Below are 15,353 nucleotides of genomic sequence, written 5' to 3' on the forward strand. Positions count from 1 at the left end.
ACTCGATTATTTACAGACCGAAGTCATATAGCTGGAATATTGCTGAGTGCGGCAAACAAACAAACAAACAAAACGTTTCAGTGAGTGAGTTGAGACGAACTCCATGCGGAACAGTACTTCAGTCATATCACGGTGACTCAGTTTGGTCTGGGAGGATCTCAAGTGACAGGTTTTATACGTTGTTTTAACTCACGAGCAGGGCAGGGCGCTGACAAATCATTAAGAGGGCGAGTCCTGGATTCCAACCCTCGATCCTAGAACGGGGTCCAACCCCACGAGTGTTGAGATATGATGTGTTCAAGCCCAGACGTGATGCGTGGATTCAGGAGGCAGCGATGGATGAGGAAGATTATGCGGAATAATAGAGTCGGAAATTCAAACATGGCGGCGCCACGATTCGCAATCAGAACCATTGAGCAAAACCGTCACGTAAACATTTGCCGCGGAGATTTCCACTACTTCCAAGTCTGTTTGATGTTCCCCGTGGAATTAAATCTCTTGGAAGCAAATTTACTTGTTTACATTGATGCTTGACAGTGAAGCAATTGATAGTTTTGAAACATTAGAATACTTTGCCTGTTGCTTGTTAAACGCGGATCTTGACTTCACAAATGAAGTTTAGCTGAAATAAATGAGATTCGCCTGCTATCTAAAAGCCAGGCCATTAAATGAGCTCCGATCAAATTCACCTTCTCATCCCCACAGCAGTTACAAGGAAGTGTCAAAGCAAACTGTTTTTCATTTTCTCGAAAGTTCCGATCGCTCGATTTACCGCTCTCCATTGATTCCCGTTCCGTTTTTGTGTTCCCAGTTGGAGGTTCTGTGATTGGCGAGTTACCCGTCATTAGCAGTGGACATGGCCACTCTCCCCATCTCAAGCCCCCTCCGTGTCCTCATGGCGTAGCCTGGCAGAAATACTGCAATTATTGTGGCCGCCATGACCGAGCATTAGGCCCAGCGCAACTGAAGGCTATATCAATATACTGTGGTATTAAGGATAGTCGTTAGGAAACTAACACGTGTTTCCCATTCTTCCTTCTTCAAAAGATCATTACATCAAAACGGGCATCTTCATTATATAGCATCAAGGAAGTGAGATTTCATAGTAATGCTTGGAGAAAACAGCTGACTTACGGCCCTGGATCAATATGACGACGCGAAGATCAAATGTCGCCATTACGTATGATACGAGATGATAAATAGTAAATGGAAAGATCTTGAGAGAAATTAAGGATAAAATCAATATGTTCTGTCTCAGCTTTGAAATCTCTGAAACCCTGTATTCATTGACATACGTATATCAGCCGGCAAGAATAATCCAGTGCATCAACAACCGAAGTAAATGTGTTTGAGACAGCAAGCACCTGCGCATAGTCGTGCCACCCACAATCACATGTGTCTCACTCACATCCCCCCCCCCCCCCCCCCCCCCCCAACACACACACACACACACACTAGCGTAGAGCTACACGTGGGAGGAGGGGGAGGAGGAGGGGAAGAAGGGGTGGGGTACAGAAGCATTCGAACCATCTTACTTGGATGAGTCACGACACACGGTTGATCTATAACCCGGGTTTACATGGTTTTGAAGGAGCTCACACTGCACACATAGTGCCACAAAGATGTAACCATAGCTTGTCTCTTCTGTATTGGGTTTTGCAGATTTGGTATCGATCGTTTAGACAAGCGCCTGCATCTGGTTAGTATCAGTCTAACATATTCTTGAAACACGTTTTGCAAAGAAGTGAGACTAGTTATTAAGATACATGTTTTGCATGGGTGATCGTATTGTGAATAGAATTGGTTTCTTGGGAATAAAACATTGAAATGAGAAGAGAATGAAAAAAGAATTTTGATCGTTAAGATTAACGCCTGCTCCAGGAGGATCATTCAGCAGCGTCAGTTCCAGAACGGCAGTTCGGAATTACCAGCCATATCTTTGCCATTATTGATGACATAATAGGGAGGAAAGCAGACCATGAATTTAAATGGACCTGATTTCAAAGTGAAAGGCATACGTTTTAGAGTGAAGGCAAGCTGGCTGATGCAGACGTTAAGATAGGAAGATTTACTACACCGTATTGACGAGTAGTCCCCGTGAGTCCTGCTTGACGGCAAGAGTGAGTGTGATAACGTGGCGGAGACCCTCCCCGCCGCTCCAGCCTTACTGGGCGTTATATAAGCAGCGAGCTCCGCCATTACCTAGCGTGAGTCACCGTGTGGTCAATACACAATCTGTATGAGTTATTGTGAATCTGGAAGATGTGATTGAATAAGGAAGGAGAAGTCCTTAATGGTAAATTAATCAAGAAGCGAGGCCATATTGATTGGTAGAGTTGTGCCTCTGTTGACCTTTTCAATTCTCCGGCCTGTGATGAACAGTGACCAGATATGGAATACAAGTCCGAAAGAGATGATTGTTTGAGAGAATATCTCGAGATGCGTCCGTTTGTCGATAACAGTAGAAAGGAAATGGCAGTGACCTGAATAGTACATTCTATCCCCAGGTCAAGTACCTGCCCTGTATGGCCTATCTGGGAGCAGGGGCTCAAGCTGGTGACAGACACTGTGGCTAACCCCAGTCGTGAGCTAATTCTACTGATTTGGTTTGCAATGACTTTGATAATGATGAATGGGTACTGATGAACGTCCTTCACGCTTGCATGTGGACACACACCTCTGTCCCCGGAGTCTGGAGTGAAGCCACAGTCACACCCTAAAGGGCAGGGTGTGACGAGAATCTCACAGTGCCTCGGCTGACTATAGGTCAGCAAAACAGATGGTAGCAGTTTATCAAATATTGACTTTCTGAAACAGTAATTGTTAATGATAGAAAGTAGCATGCGACAGGGAGAGTGTGTGTCGTCGGACTGTTTGTCTCTGTGTCGTGTCAGTATCAAGAACTGCTTCACAAACGGTCCTTGTCTCCACCTTCAATGAAAGCCCACAGTAGCGGTCCACCTTGAGAAACTGAAATAAGGCAGTCTATGTTGAAAATACACCTACACCGTACTGGTATCAATGTAAGACAGTATGCACGTAGACATCTTTATGTAATTTATGACTACACTACACTGGGTGTAAGCTGTGTTAATGTATTAACAAATATGTTACCCTGTAGAATGTTGTGAATACAAACACGGCTGGAATCCCTAACAAAGACAGGAACAGAGAAGCAGGTCAAAATCTGACACAAATCTCATATCCTGTAGTATCTGTATGCATAGAATCATGTTAATCATGGCACCTCCATAATCGTGATTTCGGTTTTGGTTGATATCCCTGGCAAAGATTGAGTGACATAGCTGTAGGAATCAGCAGTTAAGCCTTGTAGAGCCTTGGCATGACGACTGTGAACAGAAGCACACTCCGACCCAGGACGGGATGCAGCAATGTGTGTCTAATCATCTCCTGACATTAAGCCTTTGATTGAATAAAGTCTTTAATGAATAAAGTCTTCATTTCCGATAACTGAACGAACGTTCTGCTGGCACCAGAAAGACAGATATTTTTTGCAAGAAGTCTCTGGTCATATCCTATTTCCTAGTCGTGAAATTTGCAAGGAAACGTGTTTCATCTGACAACGCTGAGAACATGAAAGAGTAATCAGTTAATATTTTATTGCCACTCCGGGTTTGGCTTGTCCAGCGTCCAGATCAGAGCTTCAGTCTGCTATTTACAAGTGGAACTCCAGATCATGCTCATCCCTGTTGAAGATGTTTGCTCTGTACAAGAGGTTTGCACACAATTAGAACAAAAATATGTCCATTGATAAATCAATCGGCTTCAAATAACTGTATTTGTTTTATGGAAAGATGATAAATTCATGTTTAAACTGTAATTGATTTGTGAGTTAAAAAAACATACACGTTATAAGACGTGTCAGTTTAATCCATCCAAACGCCAAACGGTATTGAAAAATCGTTGACAACGTTTTCCAACCGTGAAAACATATGCTTGTGTGAGAGAATGGTACAGGCCTATGTGAAGGTTAGGAGGAATATTATACCCGTGTACATATTGAAGATTTGTGTTTGTTTGTCCTTGCATTTCCTTTTCGCAAACTCTGATTTTCTGTGATCCATTCATATAGTTTTCAGCTCTATTTTGCCTTTTACGCTATAAGGAATCTTTTTCGGCGAATACTCAAATTTGGTAATTGTCTGGCGTTGACGTTTATATCTAACAGCCGATGTAGATTAACTGATGAAAATACACTGTTCAGTTTTGCGTCTCCTTAACCAACTCATTCATCCCCTCCAACAACAGAAGCACTGAAAAATACAATAATGGTTCATCTGTCTTTGAATCGATGACTCAAGCATGTCGTTTAGACTCATGTTGTCAAGACGCAGGCTGCTCACGATGGTGACACAAGGGGCACTGGACAATGGCGTCATCTGGTGGCGCGTGGAGTGTTTGGGTGGTCAGCGAGAGTGGACATGGTCGATACCTCATCATGGACTGTACACAACGTCCTCTTCATCCCCCATCAACATCCGTTGTGTACTGGGACACGCTCCTCCGGATCTGTACATGGCTGAATGTGCGAGAATAGTGGTGCACAGACTTGTAGAGGATGTTAGACAAATACGTTGACAATGACGCCGTATTTAGCAAGCTTCCAGCATCTTGACGACGGGAACGCCAAGAATAGTAATCTGTGGACTTTGGTGATGGTTCAAAAGAGCAATAAAGATAAGAAATTATTTTGGAGAAATGGCCACATCAACTCCTGAAAACTGTTTTCTAAAATATTGACATTCTTAAAAAGATAACTTTGTTTAGCGATTCCAGCTTTGTAATGTTTCAAAAAGGGGGTAATGCAGCCGACAGTTAGAGTATGTCAGGGGGCACGGGTGGCCCAGTCGTCTAAGGCGCCGCGATTCGTTGTGTAGAGTTGCCTCCCTTGGGCACGTGAGAAACCTGGGATCGTGGGTTTCACCAAAGTGGGACACGTCTGAGACCTGCATCTCTTTGGGCTTTCCTTCCGCAATAAGTAGACATGCCGTGATATAACTGAAATTCTTTTCAAAGCAGCGTTCAACCCAATAAAGGGTAAAATATGAAGAATGAGCTGTGATTTATTGACATGAACTGTCAATCCCCTAACAATTTTATTTTGTCGGCTGGAAACATTGTAGACTGTCAACCGCCCGTCAGCTAACTAAATCACGATTTTTATCCAATTTCGAACTTTTGAACCGCCCCCTCGCTGTATCAAACAAACGGGACTCTCACGTAAATCTCATTTACGTTCACAATGAAGTTGACGTTACAGCGGGACTATGCTCACCAGTCTGCGGGCGTTCAGAAGCTAATTCCCTGTGTGAAACCGATGCTTTGTTTTCATGTAATTAGGGTAACGATTTGCTGTTAGATTGATTTACGTCATATAAGTGACAGCTGGCAAACAGAGTGGTGGGTAAAGAACTGGATTCAAATTTGTTGGGACTACCACTATAGCCCAGGCCAGTTGTCTTTAATATATACCTCGACATAACTGCAACAAGGAGTGAGTGAGTGAGTTGGGTTTTACACGGCTTTTAACAGTATTCCAGTTATATCGCGGCGTGTCAGCTTAATGTGGGAGGAAAGCCCGAAGTGATGCAGGTCTCAGACGTTTACCACTTCGGTGAAACCCACGAGCACGGGTATGGTGCTGACAAACCTAGAAACATAATTGGGGCGAACCGGGATTCGAACCCACAATCATAGGTTTCTGGCGTGCCCAAGGGATGCAACTCTGCACAGCGAATCGCGGCGCCTTAGACGACTGGGCCACCCGTGCCGCCTGCAACAAGGATTATTCATAATATAATGGTGTTTCCGATTAACAGGCCAACGTTATCACGATCCGATAAATTTGCAAATGAGGCCATATAGAAGGATCTACTTTTAAAAAGCCCCATGCATCGATGTGACGTTTACATGCTAAAACATATTGTTAGACAAGGGCCTCCCGATGTGTGTGTAATTGCAAATTCTAATAATAAATAGGGCAGTTTGTATAGAGACGGGAACTGAATGTTACCTTGACCTTTGCTAAACCTAGTTTTGTATTCATACGCGGGTGCTAAAGTTAATTCAGTGAGTGCAAATATTTTATGCAAGACAAAAATCAAATGATGACGATTGAAGTTATGCTGACGATTGTGTGTTTACTTATCGAAAATATATTATACTAGGCAAAGATTCGCATAAAACAACTTTAATAAATCTTATTAATGATATTAAGTGTACAGAAACACAAACATTTAATAATATCAATCATTCGATCATTAATATCATCCAGGATATCTGATCCCAGTTATAGCTTCCCAAGAGATAACTTTCAGTTCTCTCCAGAAGTTGCGTCCAAATCATTCTGTGCAGGTAACAATACATCAATTCAGACATCAAGAGAAACACATTTGCAGCCTTTTGCAATACTATCCCGTTGAAAAATGTCAGATTGGGTTGATGTGTGACTTTCACCATCCACAATCAAGCTTAAGCCGAGTATCGCCTTCAGAGATTTATCGACTAGTATAGACTCGTTGATTTTGCCTTGAGAGGCTTGTTACTCTCGAGACCAGATGGGTCAGAGTTGGAGAATCACTCTGTCAAAAACGAGTTTCAAAACACATGGATTCCCCTCATGGTAATGGCTTTGTCTGCGAGGTCGATAATCCGAAGGAAAGAGGATAATGGTTTCCAATTGACAGGAACGTTAAGAGGAAGCAATATTTTATTTAAGTTATTTCTACCATTAAAAACCCGCCATACGGTGCTAGAATTGTGAGATGATCTCTGGAGACAGCTACGCACAATGGGTTTTAATCAGCCACTTTAGGTTAAAGTGACGTTATTCCGTTTATTCACAATATTAGCACTAAAGGATGCTTGAGACCTATGACATTTAAGCTCTGGAAACAGAGACTTAAAAACGTTGACTGGGGCTATGTCTTTCTCGTAAATCTAAAACATAAAACAGTTGCCGATGAAATAATTTCAAGTGATTTAGATCAGCCATGTGCGGATTTCGTTCAAACATAATTATGAAGGTTTTTTGCAATTAATCAACACGCTTTATAAAATGGTGCAATCATCGGTGAAAGGTACGTGCTGGGAATTGGTTATGCGCGTTCTTTATAAAGGTAGGGTCAGAGTGATACTGCAGATTGTGCATGTCACCACAAGCCCGGGAGTGGAGGGGGGAGGGGGGGGGGGGGGGGGGGGGTGGAAGGGGGGCGACACTACTTTCTTGTTCCCAGCTCGACAAACGCAAGTCGACAATCACGTCACAATTAGATTTTAAGATCATCCGATTTATCACGCCAAAGACAGTAATTGCAAAGATTTCCCGAAGGCGTTGGTGTTCTTCACCCAATGCGAAACATCCATGAAACTGCGACTGTGGTAGAGATAACATGTTTTCACTCGAACGGTTTGTTTGTTTGTTTGTTTGTTTGTTTAACGCCGCAGTATGCATTATTCCATCTATATCACTACGTTTTTAAAATTCTCGTGATTGGACCAGACATACCAGTGATTGATGTGGTCGTCTTATCATCTGGGGATGATGACATGAAATCAACTGACTGCTATCAACTGAATGCTATCAACTGACTCCTATCAACTGATTCCAATCAGCCGATTTCATTGTAGTTGTCAGGTTTTAGAGTCAATTCAAAAGTTGACAGTACTGATGCATGGTTCTGGCAGATGACTACCTCAGTTAACATCCTGACCTTGTTTGCCATGTCTCATATACTAAGTACTCTGATCAAACAATCAATGGTTAATCTTTGACACAGGGACCTGTGGTAAATGTGCTGCATCCAGCAATATATCTCTTTTTGTACATAGTTTTATGGAGCTTTGGAATCTGGACCAAAAGAGGAATGGACATGTCTCCAGGTTATAGAGTCAAGCCAAAGGTCGATGGTACTGATGCGTAGACTTTGGCAGATCAGTTAACGTATTAGCGTTATATGTGGCGCTTAAACGGACCCAAACAACAAAGGGAGATAGCTGATAGCCCTGAAGACAAGACAGAACGATGCAACAACACGCACCATAAAGATGTCACACCTAGTCGTGCTGCCAGTAGCACTGTAGCGCACCCTCACGTGCCGACCCCGCATCTATAACCACCTGCCTGTACTCCTGACAGTGACGACTCGAGTAGGAAGCTTTACTTTACACAGTGTACGGGCAGGGTGACAGTGTGATGAAGAGCGCACAGCCACGCTCCACACAGCCTCTACAAGTAAAGCCCCTGGAACAATCCACAGTACATACACTGTTCTGGAGTTTGGAGATATTTGACGTGTTATTCTGTTACCAAACAGTGCCGATGTAATGTAACAATGTTATGTAACAGTGTCATGAAGGTCTTGATAACACATGTAACACATGTAACACACATGTAACACACATGTAACACACATGTAATACATCTCTTTAATTACGATAAACAAACAAGAAACGGTTATTCGATGGTCATGTACCTGAAATCATAGGTATCAGTTGTGTTTTTGATGTTTTGTGTTTTCATCCTCGTGACGTTTTGAAAACGTTTGTATTGTTTTCGTCAAATCCATTTTTGATGTGCATACTTTCTTTTGCAAGGCAGTTTAAACTGAAAATGGTTATTTTCCTGACAATTAATCAGCTGTTTTCACTTGAGTTATCGCCATTATTACATATGTCATCTTACGTAGTTTCGTCATCTTGTTAGCACTACCTTGATTAATGACTTACTCTGTGTAAGAAGGAAATCAGTAGCTACCTAATATACACCCGGTATAGGATATCACCGAACAACATCATAGCCATCTGGAACGTCACAGCCATCTTGAACGTCACAGCCATGTGGAACGTCACAGGCATGTGGAACGTCACAGCCATGTGGAACGTCACAGCCTTGTGGAACGTCACAGTCGTGTGGAACGTCACAGCCATGTGGAACGTCACAGCCATGTGGAACGTCACAGCAATGTGGAACGTCACAGCTATCTGGAACGTCACAGCCATGTGGAACGTCACAGCAATGTGGAACGTCACAGGCATGTGGAACGTCACAGCCATGTGGAACGTCACAGCCTTGTGGAACGTCACAGTCGTGTGGAACGTCACAGCCATGTGGAACGTCACAGCCATGTGGAACGTCACAGCAATGTGGAACGTCACAGCCATCTGGAACGTCACAGCCATGTGGAACGTCACAGCAATGTGGAACGTCACAGGCATGTGGAACGTCACAGCCATGTGGAACGTCACAGCCTTGTGGAACGTCACAGTCGTGTGGAACGTCACAGTCGTGTGGAACGTCACAGGCATGTGGAACGTCACATCCATGTTTACATATTCGTATCCAAAGAACACACAAAAGGCGAATTCCCAACACCCACCAATAAGTGTAAAACTGCCGGTAGCACAATTGTAAGTGAAGGCCAAGGTCACAATGTTGGCCCTAGCATCCATTCTGTTATTGACTACTAAATCGAGCGTGACATTTGTGTCAAAGTAAGGCAAGCCATAACCTTGTTTAGTCATAAAATTACAGTCGACGTCCATTATCCCGAATATTAAACGTCAACGCCAGAGAATAGCCAGTCTCGCTTATCCGCCGAGACAGATTCCATTGAGCATAAAAGGGAAATTAGTGGTGAAAAGAATATGAATGGATCACTGAAAACCATATCGCCCCTTTACATTGTCTAAGCTTTGAAAAGCTGTTTTGAAATAAACTCCGAGTATTGAGTAAAAACTCGTTTGAACTTTGTACTTGAAGTTCAACATCAAGTAAAAAGTTGTGTCCAAATGCACAAAAAAGCGACGAGAAAAGCTAATAACGAGGAAGCTCCAAGCCAAACACAATACGTCAGCAAATATACGCACTGCTGTAATATAAATCTCGTAAAGAGATCGGATTGGGTCATGGACTTGCTCATGTTGAATATAAAAATAGAACTCCTTTAAAAAGAACCCTCTTATCCAATCAGAATCACACAATTCAATCATACCAGTACTTGATGTTGCCTAAAAACCCAAAACCAGAAGTCTTAAGAAGGAAAAAGGTGCTTCTTGTCAATCATATAAACTCTTCTAATGATTTTCAAGAAAGTTTTTTTAAACTTGAAAATTTGGCGGCTTTATTTGGTCAAAAAGGGCCATAATCATACGCTTCAAGCATCACAGGGATAAAGTCATATATATTGAAACCTGATAATTCAGACACCTCATTCCTCCAAAACCGTACATATCCACGATCCATTTAACAGTTTAATGGAACGATAAAAATATCGTTTCTGACTTAAAGGGTGTCTTTCCGGAATCACAATGAATCCGGTTTAAGGAGTGTCAATTGTTTTGAGAGAAATATTGCCTACCTGTAATCTGGTACACTTCCACGTCGACAAGCTGGAGGTTATCCGCCGTCACCGTCGTGGCGGTATCTCCCTGCATGTGGAAACTTGTGCCGAAGTTGGTACTCCCGTTCACCTGGAAATATTGGCCGTTCTTAGGAACTGACCCACTGAATGCGAACAAGTCGTGGCCACCTCCGAACGTAGGGCCGTACGAGCCGAGACAGTATATTGCATTGGACCCGTTCTTGGCCGGGTACTTTTGGGGATCGAACTTCCCTTTGAAGTACAACCTGAATAGGAACGCACTCTGATCGGTCAGCCACATGCCGTTGACGTTGGAGGTCCAGTTCAGGGCGGTGTAGCCCCCGAAGACGCAGTCCAGGGAGTTGTACAGCACTGTGACTGTGGGGCCCTTGTTGTCGCACTTCTGATGGAACACTTGAGCACTGCAGCCATCTCTCGAGGCTTTGTACAACAGGTTGAAACTCTTGTTGTCGCCTAGCCACGCCGTCAGCTGCTTCTTGTCACTCTTCTGAAGCACCTTGGGCACCTTGCTGCTGCTTGACGTCTTCATCGCACTCTTCTTCTTCGGGCTAGCAGCACATCTGTAACACAGCGGGACATGGATTACACGGGACTTGTACAGCGGGACATGGCTTACACGGGACTTGTACAGCGGGACATGGCTTACACGGGAGACGTGTAGAGGGACATGGATTACACGGGACTTGTACAGCGGGACATGGATTACACGGGAGACGTGTAGCGGGACATGGATTACACGGGAGACGTGTAGCGGGACATGGATTACACGGGAGACGTGTAGCGGGACATGGATTACACGGGAGACGTGTAGAGGGACATGGATTACACGGGAGACGTGTAGCGGGACATGGATTACACGGGAGACGTGTAGAGGGACATGGATTACACGGGAGACGTGTAGCGGGACATGGATTACACGGGAGACGTGTAGAGGGACATGGATTACACGGGAGACGTGTAGCGGGACATCGATTACACGGGAGACGTGTAGCGGGACATGGATTACACGGGAGACGTGTAGCGGGACATCGATTACACGGGAGACGTGTAGCGGGACATCGATTACACGGGAGACGTGTAGAGGGACATCGATTACACGGGAGACGTGTAGCGGGACATGGATTACACGGGAGACGTGTAGAGGGACATGGATTATACGGGAGACGTGTAGCGGGACATGGATTACACGGGAGACGTGTAGCGGGACATGGATTACACGGGAGACGTGTAGCGGGACATGGATTACACGGGAGACGTGTAGCGGGACATGGATTATACGGGAGACGTGTAGCGGGACATGGATTACACGGGAGACGTGTCACGAGTGACCATCCCACTGCCTTCTGTACGTCTCATGGTTAAATGGATATAAACACGTAGTTTGTTTGTTGTTTAACGCCGCACTCAGCAACATATCAGCTATATGACGACAGTCTGTAAATAATTGAGTCTGGAGCAGACAATCCAGTGATTGACATCATAAACATCGATCAACGCAAATGGGATACTATGACAAGCATCAACCAAGTCAGCGAGCATGACCACCCGATACCGTTAGTCGCCTCTTACGACAAGCATAGTCGCCTTTTACGGCGAGCATGAGTTGCTGAAAACCTATTCTACCCCGGATCTTCACGGATCAAGCACGTTGTAACACTAACTGAGTAGTATTATGAGTTCAAGGATAAATTACTATATTTATCTTAAAACATAAAATCGATATTTCACTGGTGTGAAGCAACGTGTTGTAACTCGAGTAAAATAACACCTTCCGCCGGAACTACTTTCAGTAGTAAATGACACAGTGGTCTGCAGAGTAGGATCGTGAAGGCCATTAAGAAAATAAAACATTTGTCTTGTCTTGTCATACAACATTTTCATCTCACCCGGGGCCAGAAAGAAAGTCACATTTTCACTCATGTCTGCGCCATTCGTGAAAATATCAACTTGGTCAGCTTAGGCCATGAGATCAACAAGAGTGAGTGAGTGAGTATGGTTTTACGCCGTTTTTAGCAATATTCCAGCAATATCACGGCGGGGAACACCAGAAATGGGCCTCACACATTGTACCCATGGCGGGAATCGAACCCGGGTCTTCGGCGTGACGAGCGAACGCTTTAACCACTAGGCTACCCGATCAACAAGACAAAGCATCTTCCATGCCTCTGTTGCTGCACCTGAACAGAAAGTACAGCCGAGGCGCCTTTATTCAGTTTACTCTGGGTGTTCCTCAACCGGTCTTTATGTTCAATAACACACCCTTGGAAGGTAATATGGCATGTGAATTTAGGACAGACAGATAGACACAGTATATTTAGTGCCCCAGGCATAATACAAACAAGATGGGAAGATATAATTCAATTTAGTTCAAGGCCACATGAGCTAAACGTTATTGATGAAATATTGTTTTGATGGCGTTTGACATTTCTTGAAATAAGCAGACTTAACCGAAGTATCAAAATATCCTCGTCAATATGTGCTGAATATGCTACAAATCATGAGGAAATAAGGTTGATAACATTTCATAGAAAATAATGACATAGTGTCAAAATCTTTATTCTCAGGTCAACAACTTCAGAGAAAAGGCGATTGTAGTTCATCCTCTGGAGATTTAGATTCAAAGCATCGTGGCAAATGCTGTAAATAACCACATACAATAGCCCACTTGGTATGGAACACTCGTCATCATTTACTTTGAAAGCCCCAAGTTATTACCTAACTGACATCCACTGGCCTCAATAGTTTATTATGAACGTGCCAGGAATGTTTTCAGCATCTCCCTGTCTTGATCTTAAGATTTGTAGAAATAGAATTGCCCATCTGGGATGAGATCGTGCACCTCCTGCCTCAGTGAAGACTCATTCCACTGATTACCTACATTACCGGGAGTGGGGATGTAAGTGGCCATCTCCCCTCACGGAACGTTCTGGAATAGCGCTCAAAGAAGTCCTGTAAATGTCACACCGCTTTGTGATGAAGACGAAGAAGACTGTGGATAACAGCTGACTAGACATAATCCGTATTGAGTGTTCTGAGCTACCGAAGTCTCATTAATGTATTATTTGTGTTTAAACGTGAGTATATGATTCCATTTAAATGATTCCTCACCTGCCATCAATAGTGCACTAAATACAAAACGATGATGGACTAAAACGAGATTCCCTTGGGATATTCGTGAAAAACTGAAATGAAATTTGGAACCTTCCGGAAGAACATGTTCTGACTTCCGGTAGCGCCCATGAGCGAAGTTCAAGGTCATTGTGTAGTTGGCAAGGGACCAAGAGGTATCGTTTCAAGGTTTGCAGGACAGTAATAATTCTAACCTCTGAATAGCAGGAGAGATTGGGTGGGCTATACGCCGTTTTTAGCAATATTCTAGCAATATGACGGGGGACACATAGAGAATCTCACCCGAGTGTCTTTTAATATCAAATATATCAACAGTTGATAAAAGTGGAAAAATTCCGAGGCTTGCCGAGGATATTTGCCACTTTTATCAACGAGTGTTGATATTTTTTATATCAAAAGACACGAGGGTGAGATTATATTTATCATCCAACATCATTCTTCCAACTTTTTCAATTTGTAGACAGTAATTAGCAGTGTCTTCAATGTAAAAAGTACTGCTAACAGCTTCAGTAGCAGAGCCATTAGTGATGTCATTTGATTGTGACGTCATGGTAACCAGTGATGTCACAATCGTCTGTAATTTCATTGCAGCGATATCTACAGTGTAGATATTGCTTGATCTCATCAAAGCGATGTCTCCTGTGGGAGCCAGTTTTGGATGATAAATGAGTTTCACACTAGATTGCAGGGAGATCATGGCGTTACACTGTATGTAAAGTAGGACACCGTCCTAGAATTCTTAGAATATGTATGTGCCTTTGGTGATAAGTACATACGATGCACGTTTTTAATGAGACACTTTATCTTTCAAGTCATGGAATCAACAGCCCTTGACCTATTCGTTTAAAATACCAGACAATTACTTACTTTAAAATAGTCCCCCGGTAAGCCGATACATGAGCACTCCATTAAATGCTTTAATAAAGTCTTTAAAAAAATACCTTTAATTTAATTAAACGAGACAAGGAGACATTTTATTGACATTGACGCAAAAGTTAAGCCGTATCAAGTTTAAGACCGTCATAAATAACGCTGACATGTGAGAGGCCGTCATCCATCTACCCACGTTATTGTGAACACGTCAAACAGAGCAGCAAACAGAACACAGTTGAATGTGATGATGAGCTTGGTCTGTATTTTCACACAGAGACAAGCGATGTAAACGACGTCATGATGGGCCTCCAGATCGTGTGACAGGTCAATTAGCCAATTAGAACGCCTCATCAAACCCTCAATAACGTAACACTGTCGGGAGACGTGCCGATGTGGCTACAAACCAGCGATGACGGGATGTACGAAAACAACCATTACACATGCCACTCCATCGTTAACATACGTGGTTTCCATCAGATTTGGATGATGATGGTGAGTTTTTGCTCGGAGATATTTTCCTGAAACATTTCATATTCAAAAATCTCAAGACCCCTCCAGCTATAACAGAGATCAGGGACAGAAAGATATCTACCACTCTGACTCCCAACAGCACCCATGGATTTGTTTCCAAGCAGTTTCTTTCAGAAGTTGTATTCGTGTGAAGGTTTGGGCGTGGGATAAGATGCCACCAAGACCTAGTTCATGATGGACGTTTAAATTGGATTTGGTTGTTCAATCGGTTCAACGTGACAGGAATACGCACAGCGTATTTTCCTAATGGTATTTAAATGTACCACTGACCATGACAGATGGTAGAATAATTCACGACAATAGACGCGGACATTAACACGTACCGCTCCTTCCATAACGGGTTACAACAGGATTTTAATTACAGAATCTATCAAAATTCAACGCAATTAAACAAGTGACCTGTCCTTTAATAAAATC

At 43.2% G+C, this 15,353-nt stretch overlaps 1 protein-coding gene across 3 annotated transcripts in view; it reads right to left on the bottom strand.

The window, feature by feature from the left end:
* The window catches only part of LOC124140704 (interferon-induced protein 44-like), a 72,511-nt gene that overhangs the window by 26,818 nt on the left and 30,340 nt on the right, over positions 1-15,353 (bottom strand). For all 3 annotated transcript variants that reach the window (XM_046508399.2, XM_046508398.2, XM_046508400.2), the window contains one exon: positions 10,380-10,963. In XM_046508399.2, the coding sequence (XP_046364355.1) occupies positions 10,380-10,963 (584 nt within the window). The remainder of the gene's footprint in view (positions 1-10,379; positions 10,964-15,353) is intronic.

This window comes from Haliotis rufescens, unplaced genomic scaffold, assembly GCF_023055435.1.
Source record: "Haliotis rufescens isolate VD_foot unplaced genomic scaffold, xgHalRufe1.0.p SCAF_3, whole genome shotgun sequence".
In the NCBI taxonomy this organism is placed as follows: Eukaryota; Metazoa; Mollusca; class Gastropoda; order Lepetellida; family Haliotidae; genus Haliotis; species Haliotis rufescens.